This window comes from Sus scrofa, chromosome 5 (genome assembly GCF_054392235.1).
Source record: "Sus scrofa isolate SSC_HxYL_T2T_F1_AM1 chromosome 5, Sscrofa_HxYL_maternal_Yorkshire_Landrace_v2.0, whole genome shotgun sequence".
NCBI lineage: Eukaryota > Metazoa > Chordata > Mammalia > Artiodactyla > Suidae > Sus > Sus scrofa.
The window spans coordinates 56901498-56913539 of NC_139387.1; the positions used below are offsets into that span (position 1 = coordinate 56901498).

At 36.6% G+C, this 12042-nt stretch overlaps 1 protein-coding gene across 26 annotated transcripts in view; it reads left to right on the forward strand.

Annotated features, from left to right (window-relative positions):
• SOX5 (SRY-box transcription factor 5) overlaps positions 1-12042 on the forward strand; it is a 527302-nt gene that overhangs the window by 448014 nt on the left and 67246 nt on the right. For 20 of the 26 annotated variants that reach the window (XM_084956582.1, XM_084956577.1, XM_021092957.2 and 17 more), the window contains one exon: positions 2037-2183. The exons of 4 other annotated variants lie outside the window; for them this stretch is intronic. In XM_084956582.1, the coding sequence (XP_084812708.1) occupies positions 2037-2183 (147 nt within the window). Of the gene's footprint in view, positions 1-2036; positions 5856-12042 lie in introns of those variants that run through there. 2 more of the 26 variants (XM_084956589.1, XM_084956587.1) reach the window with 1 other exon arrangement.

Genomic DNA, 12042 nt, shown 5'->3' on the forward strand with positions numbered 1-12042 from the left:
ACTTATAGAGAGACACCCCACACACACCCTGCCACTTGTCAGAGTCTCTGGCATTTCTGAAGCAGTTTTAGCCTTTGAAATTTCTCTTCCAGAGAAAAACCAAGATAATCCAGATAACTATTTCACAATACTTTTCTTGAGAACTTTTTAACATCAGTCTTTTTATTACAGAAGTTCTAGGTGGAATAGTAAAAGCTATCGGTGGATTTTTTTTTTTTTTTTTTTTTTTTTTTTTTTTTTTTTTTTTTTTTTAGGGCTGCTCATGTGGCATGTGAAAGTTCTCAGGATAGGGCTGTGTCCAATCAGACCTGCAGCTTCTAGCCTATGCCAGAGCCATAGCAACACTGTAGGATCCAAGCCCCATCTGTTGACATACACCACAGCTCACAGCAATGCTGGATCCTTGACCCACTGAGCAAGGCCAGGGATTGAACCCATGTCGTCATGGATACCAGTTGGGTTCATTACCACTAAGTCATGATGGGAACTTCCATGGACTCTTTTTTTTAAATTTTTTATCTTTTTGCTATTTCTTGAGCTGCTTCCACGGCATATGGAGGTTCCCAGGCTAGGGAATCTAATTGGAGCTGTAGCTGCCAGCCTACACCAGAGCCACAGCAATGCAGGATCCGAGCTGCATCTGCAACCTACACCACAGTTCACGGCAACGCTGGGTCCTTAACCCACTAAGCAAGGCCAGGGATCGAACCCACAACCTCATGTTTTCTAGTCGGATTCTTTAACCACTGAGCCACAACAGGAACTCCAGGATCTTCCATGGACTCTTAAGGAAATTGAGAAACAGGAAATTGGGTTGTATTATTTTTCTATCTACTCATTTATATATGCATATATAAATAATTGCTTCCTCAATTGGATTTTTAAATTTTTACAAACTGCTAAATGGAGACGAAAGAGTATTAATCTAAACACATTTGATATGGGGAGTTCCTGTTGTGGCTCAGCAGGTTAAGAACCCAACTAATATCCATGAGGATATGGGTTGGATCCCTGGCCTCGCCCAGGGTTAAGGATCCTACGTTGCTACAAGCTGTGGTGTAGGTCATAGATTCAGCTCAGATCTGGCATTGCTGTGGCTGTGTTGCTGGCCTGCAGCTACAGCTCCGATTTGACCCCTAGCCTGGGACTTTCCATATGCCGCAGGTACAGCCCTAAAAAGAAAAAAAAAATTTTTAAATAAACATTTGATATGACTATTTGAATCTAAAGCAACCTCTGTTTTAAGGTAATACATGATATAGCTATCATTATCAAAGTAAAAATTTCCTTTATTATTAAATTGATTTGTTGAAGAATTTTTACTGGTTATTTAATGACTGTTATCATGTGATGGATTAAAGAGTGTGTGTTTTAGATAGTATTCCTTAAAATGCTAATCCTCAAGATTATTTTAGGTTCATCTGTGCTTATCATGAAGGATTCCAGTAAGCATCCAGTTAATTTTTATCAATAGAGGTAGTCTGACCAGAAAATGTTCTTCAAGATTCTCCTTCCATTCCTTCCAATGCCTTTTTTTTTTATTTCTACACAACTAATCATCAGAAAAAATTGGTATAGGTGCCCATTTCAGGAAGTAGAAGAAAGTAAGTGTACAGGGGTTGAACCAATATGGATAGTAAGAAAATTACTTGGTATAAGAAGCTACATTCTTTTGTAGCACACTGTAAAATTTAAAATAGTGGGGGGAAAAAAGGTCTTAACCAAATAATATGATATACTTTTCCTCCCTTGATATTGGTAGAGAGTAAATACGGATGACTTATTTGGTTTGAGTTCCTGGATATACAGAAGCTAAAATTCCTTTTGTGTGGTATCTGTCATTTCTCCCCTGAAAAGTTAAGTCATGAAAGTTGAAATGACAGCTTCTTTCTGTTAATATTCCAGAGCACTAATCAAAAAGGCCCATAGGAAAAATAACCACATCTGATTATAGGTACTTTCTGAGAGGTGCATTTATTTTATTACTGATAGTCCTTTTTTTTTCTCTCTCTCTCTTTCTCATTTGTTTTCTGTAGCAGTTATATGCTGCCCAGCTAGCTGCAATGCAGGTATCTCCAGGAGGAAAGCTCCCAGGCATACCCCAAGGCAACCTTGGTGCTGCTGTATCTCCTACCAGCATTCACACAGACAAGAGCACAAACAGCCCACCACCCAAAAGCAAGGTACCCTTTTGAAGAAACTACATGTTTTGACATGTAGAGTTTTACTTTTCATTCAGTGATATTTATGAAATATCTCTTATGTGCCAGCAACTGGACTAAACTCTGGATCTTCAAGGAAATAATAGTCTAGCAGAATCAGTAAGGTGTGCCTATGAATTTATGTATATACATTTAGTCACTCATTTATTCAGCAAGCATTGCATTCATAGCTAAAGTAGGAAATGTGAGTGATACAAAGGTTTGTAAGCTAGGTGTGCCATCAACAAATATTTTACAGTCTTATGAAATAGATACTCATATTCTATGATACAAAGTCTTTTTAAGAGTTACAGATAAAGTTCATTGGAAATTAATGGAACAAAGAGATTTGTCCTTCAGTGAGAGATCCTTGGAAGAGTTTCCCAAAGAAGTAGGTCTTAAAACATGAGTATGACGAGGATATATAGAAAATATTTTTAAAAATATCAGTAAGTATTATGTGGTACAGTGTAGATATAATTTTAGATGTATCATTCGTCCAGTGAGATGACCATGTAAAGACATGAAGATAATAGTAGTGTTAGAAGTTAATACTATTTAAAAATCATTTTATTTTTAGAGCTGAGGAAGGATTTCCTGAGAGAACATGGAAAAGGATCAGGAGAGGTTGGATAATTTGTTTCTTGGCTCAGAAGAAGAGAGAAGCAGAAAAATTAACTTGAATTTCTTTGTGATTTTAAAGATCTTACCTAGATGATAGTATATGACTATATTAAACTTCTGTGGTAGAGTAAGAATAACCATAAAGCAATTTTTCCTGACACTGTACTCAGGGAGCTAGTCACGTGTAGTTTCTGACAATTAGAAAATGTTATATAGCAAACAGACACAGTTAGTGTAAACCCCACCCCCAAATAATACTGTTGTTGTTGTTTTTCTGAATTAGCTAGAAAATTGCTTCTGCTCTTCATTTCACAAATTTATGTTGAAATGTCTGAAGAGTAATAGGGTAAGAGTAGTCACAACAGTTTAAAAAAATACATAGAGAAAATAACTAGAAAGTATCAAAAGAGAAAAAAATCCAGCAATGTTTTAATCCTTCTCTAGTGTCTTGATGGATGTTTTCCATAATCAGTTTCTTAATCCAGAGTCGAAATTGGGAAAGAGAAGAAAGGGTTGGGAAAGTGTGCTCCAGCCTCCATCTTCTCAAAACCCAAGTCTTTTTTTTCATATATATTAAGAGAGAAATACATTTGGAATTTAATTTTAAAGCAATGATATTTTAGTGTCTCCATGGACCAGCAGTTTCAATGTATTACACGCACAGCCTAACTTTGAGGAAAATAAGTAGCTATGGCAGCACAGCCATCGTCATACACAAAGAATTCTGCGAGGTATATTTTTTTTCCCCGTGATTTATTAATGTGATTTTGAAGCATGTTTCATAATGATTCTTTATATTAGGACATCTTATTTTGCAACTTTAGAGTTTATAGTTTACTTGTAAATGACTATGACTTTTTCTTCCTTGCCTCTAGAATAACTTTTTATCATTACTCTCTTTCCCCCAAATCATTTGCTCTGATAATCGTGAAGACTTGGAATGTCAGCGTGATTTGTTTATGCATCTGTTTATTTGTTCATTCATCCATTTAAATATTTACTGAGCACTAGCTACAATAATACTTTCTCAGGCACCCAGGGAAGATGTCAAAGTTACTGAAGGTTTGCTTTGCCAAGATTAGGACTCTGCTCTAAGAGCTGTATGGTTCCATACATTCATGGAACCTGACAGACTAGATGCAAACATTATTTCAGTAATGTTAGAATTTTGCCATTTTCTGTGGCTTTAAATATCTCCATTTATTTAGTACTAGTGAAGAAGTGGATTGTGTTTCTGTAGCTATGATTATACATGATTTAAAATACATTTATAGTTTATCTGTAAAGTTCAGTTACTTTTTGCAAATTAGCCCTCATGAATTTTCTATCATATAAAGTTGAAGAAAACTGTGGGATATTGTATGTCTTCCCATCCACAGTTATCTGTGAAATACATTAAAAGTTTAACCAAGATAAAGTGCCTCTTTTTAAGTAGCAACCACAATTTAATAAAAAAAAAAAAAGCCTTTTCTTTGCTGAGTCTTCTCTAGCACCCTTCTGCAACCATGCTTATTGTCAGAAAAGATGTCTTAAATGTGCTCATGTTTCAGCTCAGCAGTCAAGTTTAGTGAGTTAAAAATAGCCAGATCAATAAATAATACCATTGTCATTTTAATTAAGAACATGGCTAAAAAATACAAGCAACCATAAGTAAAGTGAGTCCATTTCAGTACATGAATTTAGTTTCTTATAGGCTGGAATTGACATTTATACACAATATAGCATAATAAATGCTTTGCCTACACAAAGCCATTTTACTTCTATACAATAATTATCATTTATCATAATGTTTGTATCTTAAAACAATCAATTCTTAGTGTCCTGAGAGTGTTTTCCGTGTGTTTTATTGGTAGATTTTCGTATCTGTCTTACTATAAAATAGTTATTTTACTAAATGACTTTGTATTATCTGCCTACCTTCCTGGCATAAACCAAACTCATGACTTATGTTGAAAGCGCATTTATTGTTTGGAACAATAGAATCGTAAGCCACATCCATGTGATGATTTAAGGAAAATGATCTTATTGGCAGCTGTCAAAAATCAATCATGTTCTCTGGGTTTTCTTGCCTGCCCTTCTTCCGAGGTGTGCCTTTGCCTTTGCCTCACAACTCCAGAGAAGGACACAAACAAAACTTATTTGCAATTTGCAAAAAATAGAAGGGGGGAATCAAAAGGAAGGGGCTCCAAAAGACTGTAAAATTGTACAGCATGAGTCCTCTGATGCATGCTGTTTTCAATCTGCTGTGTGCCAGTTGGAGGCTTGGGGAGTGTGTGCGCGCACGAGAAAGGATAATGCTGAGAAATGATAGAGTGGCTGTGACCTCCAAGCTCAGCCTGGAAATCCAAGACATTGATTTCACTTAGCATTCCTGCTGAGAAATCTGGCGGAGTTCAGTTGTAATAAAAGAACAAGATTCTGTTCTAATGGTAATGGCGTATGACAGACATATCACTTTGTCTGTCCTCAGCACCAGAGAGAGGAGAATTGGAGCAAGGTCATCTGACCTTCCTGTGGTGTTGTACGAGTGCTGTACTGAGCTTTGAACTGCTGCCTAGGAACATAATTATTTATAATATTAAATGATAAAGAAACCTTTAGAGGACTCACAGTGACCCTCTAAAAAGTGCAAACAGGAAGTGAGCTCCATAAACGTGAAAACATGAAAAGAAATCTGCTCTCTTCAAAAGCTGCACTGGAGAATTTGGATGGCAATTCTGGTTGAGTTATAAATTGTCTTTAAACTTACTGTTCTGAACTGTTTCAATAATGCTTGACATATTGCCATTCTTAATTTCTCTTTATTTTTTATTATGCCTTGATTTTATTATGCATGAAGACGAGAAATTTTTCTGCATAATCTATTTTACCAAAGATTGAAAAATTAAAGCCATCAGTAGGTTTTAAAATTTTCTCAGGTATTACATAAAATCTTTCTTAATATTTATACACTTGTCTCCTTAGCACTTATCTAATTTTCCCCCCTCTGGGTCCTACCTCAGGACTAATTTTTTTCATTGACCAACAAAAGGAAATATGTTTAGTTCTTCAGTGATGTTCTCATAGCCCATGTACACATGCTGAGTTTATGGCTAAATATTGGTTAAAAAAAAAAAAACTTTGAATGGACGTATAAGATCTTGAACTTATTGCACAAGAGATCCTATTTAAAAGAAATTTTATAAATAAGTCTGCGTATATTGAGGAAAATTATTTAAAGTATTGGCTAGTGGTATTGGCCCTTGAATCTCATAGACAATATCGCTACTCTGAATTGCTTATATTCATTAACAAATGTTTAAATTGACTTATAGTTCAGTGTTCTGCTATAGGATGGACACAATTTATTCAGTGACTTTTATTTGTGTCGCATATTTTCTTTATTTAAATGGTTTTCTACATTGTTCGCTGCAATCTTAAAAAAAAATCTAGATAGCCTTTCCTTTGTGATAGTAATTGATCTCTTGATAATACTTGTGTGATAAGAATAAATTGTTTCTTTAAAAAATAATAGAATCAATATCAGCCTAAAAATAGTTATCTTAGCAGAATGATATTTTTACCTGGTTTCACTCACAGCTCATGCAATTGTTGGTAATAAGTATAATTTCCACATTATCAAGAAATCCTCATGTTTGTAGATGTGCCAACCATCAGAACTTCACATTTTAAGTGTTTTGCTGCTGCCAAAGTAGTTGCCTCTTGGGAAGATTTTAAGTGCAACTTGTAAATACTATGAAGCCTCTCTTGGTATTTGATGAAAACTTATATATTGCCTGCAGCTAACCAAGAGTAGTTAGTTTGAAAAGCTGATGACAAGAGAGAATTCCTGGGTGCTTTTCTCTTAACCTTCCTATGACCCTAGTCATACCTCTGGTCACAGTTGTCTCTCTCAGTGACAGGAGCACATAGATTGTCCAAATCAATTTTTTTTTGTTCTTTTCAAATACTTCCGGCAGTGATGTTCCCATTTGCTCAGCAGTAGCACCTGGGAGTTAAGACAAGAAAAAGAAATACTTTTCCAGCAAGTCAGAAAAAGCCTGAGCCAGCTGACCAGACACAATCAGATATTTTCAGGTGCAATATCCTTATACATACTGCTTCACATTCAGAAGCAATAAGTGCCACTGTATTGTTTGATGGGATCCTCTTTCACAGACACAGAAATCAAGGTCTTTTCTGATTTGGTAGCCAGGTGCTTGTGTGAGTAATGCCAAAAATGCCATGACTCCTATTAGAGCATCTGTTTTTGACTCTAATGGTACCAATCACAGTTTCATGCTATTGAGTAAGTGTTTTATCAGTACACACTGATCTACAGGGTAGAATTTTGTAGTTTAATACCATGAGTCACAGAATAAAGTACACAGGCAATTTATGTTGGGAGTATGAGAAATCAGAGGATGACCATGATTCATCTTCATTGAAAATTAGTTCTAACAAAAGATTTGGGAAATGAAGCATTTTTGCTAACTTTTGAGACAGAATTCTATAATGAACCTGGGGGAAATGGCTGGCTCCACAAGTGCACCTGCAGGATAACCGCAACCAAGTCACACCACCACCACCACACTAACTGTTAGAATATTATTATTATTATTATTATTATTATTTTGTCTTTTTGCCTTTTCTAGGGCCGCTCCCATGGCATGTGGAGGTTCCCAGGCTAGGGGTCTAATGGGAGCTATAGCTGCTGGCCTACGCCACAGTCATAGCAACGGGGGATCCAAGCTGAGTCTGTGACCTACACCACAGCTCACGGCAACACCGGATCCCCAACCCGCTGAGCGAGGCCAGGGATCAAACCTGCAACCTCATGGTTCCTAGTCAGATTCATTAACCACTAAGCCATAACAGGAACTCCAGAACATTATTTTTAATATTTGAAAAAAACATCCTTTCAGGGTAAAGCAAAAGACATCAAAAAGATTTCATAAGTTTGAAATGGACTTATGAAAATGCTAAGGAAGTGCTAAGGCCTCCATAATAGTATTTCCATTACAAAAAGTTCAGAAAGCACTGCTCAATATAATCATAACTTGTATTTAATATTTTCACATTTTATCTGGGCATGAAAAAATTTTAGTAGTGGTGGCTGCTAGGGATGTAATTTCCAATATGTCAGAATTCCTGGAATACTATTATTTGACTTACTCTTAGAGCTTTTCAGGTCAAGATCTCAAATAATCATTCCTCACTACACAGGACTGGAACTGGTCTCTGAATATATCTCTAAGGAACCCACAGTGCTTAAATAGCCCTAATCAAAGAGGAGCTTCCATTCATCTATATATGTACAATCAAATAAAACCACTGATCCATCCTGAAACCACTGGACCTGGTACTTTTGTAGATTTCATTTCTCCTAAAACTTCAGAATGGCATGTAAGCCTTAGCTAATTATAACCACATTTCAAATGGCCAGTTTTCTATTCTTACGCTTTAAACACTGTCTGGCATATCAATTAAATGCTCAAATCCCTAACACCTTGCTCTGTACAGCTGCTTTGTGCTTTGCTGAATAGCTGTTGAACACCCCTCCTTCCCTCGTATTTCAATATCTATGAAATAACAATTCTGCGAGCCTTGAAGATGTGATATGGATGTGTCATACTCAAGAGGTGAATTCATTTGAGAGGAATCACCCCATAGAGTTAAACGGTAAATGTGGCCTATTATCTTTATCATCACTTCCTGGGTGGGACATACTTAGAGCGAGTATAATATAGTCGCCCTGTCATTTTAAATAAAATAGTTTCCTTTTTGCGGTCTCTTGTTGCTAAACTGAAATAAATGAAACATTATCAACAGAACCCCTGTGATGAGCCTCCTCCTTTCCTTTTCATCTATATTCAGTTGACAGGAATCTCAAACAGCTAGGTACTTAAACAGAGGCTTTTCTGAGTGCAGTGTTATTAAGTGTCCACGTAGGTCATTTGGTGATATATTCTTATGACTCAGAGAGAGAGGGCTTGGTCACATTTGTAACATAAAAACACTAAAAAAATGATAAAACAAGGAGACAGACTAGTTGTAATTTTGACATTTTTTTAAAAGGCAAAATATACAGAGGGATTTAGGTAATGGCCTCTGAATTCAACTGGCCTGGCCTGTGTTCCCCAGTACACTGATTTTGTTTTGACAGGAACCTGTCTTGAACACAGCAGCCAGCTCTGAGGAACCATGGCAAAGCTTTTTTAATAATGCAAACCATGGGGGAAGCAAGAGGATGTTGAGGATGTGCAGACACAGGAAAATTCACAAAGAATCACATTTTTTTTTTTTTAGGTAGACATCGCCCCCTAAAATAGGTCCAACCCAGAGCAGATGCACTGCCCCCACTGGGGCGTGTTTAAAGCATTTTAATGTTGAAACCAAGCAGTCAAGAAACTTAAACAGGATAGGGAGAAGAACAGAAACATGTGAAAGGATGTCCCTAGGAGGGGTAGCTAGTACGAAGTCCATGAACATCATGGTTAAACCTAAGACATTCACATGTCAGAGACTGAGGAGGCAAAAGTGCCCTTCTGAAGTTGCCTTTCCTTTTAAGGAATTGTGTATAATTGGAGCTTCCTAAACCTTCTTCAAATCAGTTAAAATCCTTTCTTTTCTCTCCTACCTTACTGATCAGGGCCACATTTGAGCTATTGATTATGGACCCCTTTTCGCCCCTTGAGTCCTGACCTGTACTACAGTTGAAGGGTGGAACCCTGAAGGACTACCCTCGACCTCAGATTTGGTTCTCTTTCTCTGCTTAATTAAATACACTCTGCTTACCCATTCTTTTCCTCTTTTTAAAGGAACAATTTCAGTAGTCTCTTCAATGGAGATTCCCCAAATTAAAGATTTATTTCCTACATGATAATGCCTTATTTAGATTGGTGGAAAATAGAATGTATGCGTATTTATTTGTTAAATTTCATCAGACTTTTGTCTAGAGAGAACAAAAGTGTTCCACCAATATTTTTAAATATTGTAAAATAGAGAATGGAAAGAAAACAATATCATATTTACAGAGGTAAATGTGGGAGTCAACAAAATAGAGAGATATAACCTTCTAAGCTGAAGGCAGACAAGTTCAAAACCTAAAGTATTTCAGAATTTATATTTATTTAACACAATGGATAAGATGTTTTGTTTATAGAATTATAGAAGCTTAAGAAGGAAATTCAGAAAGTGTTCAGTCCAGCATGTAGTAACTCTGTCATAAGATTACCTTGCCTCTGCCTCGTCGCCTCTGATGAGGGAGGGGGTGGCACTCTTTTATTCAGGGTAATTCTTAAGGTGACAATATTCTTAAGTACAACTGTAATCAGCTTTCTAAGGTTTCAAATTATGGTTTCACTGAATGACAGTTGTATTTGTTAGTAAAGTAGTAGAAAACCCAATCCAAAGTGGATTAAGCAAAAAGGAAATGTATTCAGTCATATTAAAAAAAAAGTTATTGTGGCTTCAGGTGTGGTTTAATTAGGAGCCCAAACAATATTACTTGGAATTGGCTTCCAGCTCTTAGCTCTGTTCTTTTCTCATTCTTCAAAGAACAACCTTTTTTTTTTTTTTTAACTGTTCTCTAGTGCCCTGTGCTTACATATACCATTCATTGATTCAGCAGATATTAATTCATGCCTATCATATGCCAAGTTCAGTTCAGGAGAATTGAACCACAGCTAGTACAGCTATGACTAGGATAGTTTGTCTTCTTAAGATTTTGCAGTCGAAGGGGAAATGATAAACTATGAGCCATTAAACAGATAATTTCATATATTAGTATGTGCTATGAAGAAGATAGGACATGTAAAGGAGTGCCTAGGGACAAGCATGGGAGTCTTCTTGAGACAGAGCTATAAAGGAAGCCCTCTTTGCAACCTAAAATCGTGAATATGAAAGTAGTACCTACAGAGGTCTGTGGAAAAGAGATTCCAGACAGGAGGAATAGCAATTGCTGAGACCCTGATGTGTGAGTGTGGTTGTCAAATTCAAGGAACATAGGCTGGGGTGGCTGAAATGCAGTGAGCATGAGGGAGAATAAGACATGAAATGGGGACAGAGAAAGACTACATTATGTAGGACGTTTTCATGTGAAGGCGTTTCAGTTTAATTGTAAGTCCATTCACTTTTAAGGAGAAATTGTATCTTTTCCATTTGTCACACCACTCATTAAACTCTTGTAGTTACCTACTCATTGTCTTCCTTTCTTAGGATAGTATGACTTTTAGGCAAAGGAATTTTTTTTAATTTTTTTTTTTACTTTTATTCCCTGGGTCCAATTAATTCGTATTTTAGGTGTCTCTACTTTACTTCCCTAGAAACACTCAGCGTTCCAGCCCTGAGGACATACCTGGATCATACCATTGGAGACACAAGACAATTTAATTCAGCAAATATTTCTTAATTGCCAATGACATATCCGTCAGAGTCCTAGGACCTGAGGATACTGGTGAGCACTGTAGACAGATCTCTGCCCTCATGGAGCACAGTGTAGGCAGTGAGGGATAAAGACAGAAAAAGATAATCACATAAAGCCCATTAGGACCGCAAATAAGTGCCTGCAGGGTGGATTTAACCTAGAATATCTCCTGAACTTTCTTTAGATTCACTGTTACTATTCGCTATCACTCTATCATTGTTTTTCATTAACGATATAAGAAAACACACACAATGATAATCTGTCACCACCTCTATGAAGGCAATTGCAAGGCCAAGTTTTTGGAGTAATATTTTGGTACTAACATATAAGTGTTGATTTTTAAATAGTCATGTTAAAAAGGTATAATCACTATATACTAGAGCTCATAAGAGATTTAGAATTCTTGTTTTATTTAATGTTTTTTGAGAAGGTTAAAAAGTCACATAAGAAAACAGACCCTAATTTCTAATCAGATTTTTACTTTTTTTTTTTTTTTTTTTTTTTCGGTCTTTTTAGGGCCACATCCATAGCACATGGAAGTTCCCAGGCTGGGGTCAAATCCAAGCTATAGCTGCCAGCCTGCACAACCACAGCAATGTGGGATCCAAGCCACATCTGCAACCTACACCACAGCTCAGGGCAATACTGGATCCTTAACCCATTGAGGGTGGCCAGGGATTGAACCCATGTCCTTATGGATACTAGTTGGATTCGTTACCACTAAGCCACGACGGGAACTCCAGATTTTTACTTCTGATATTTGTTTTTCTAATTTTTGGTTTTTCTTACCCCAAACTTTATAATCCAGTA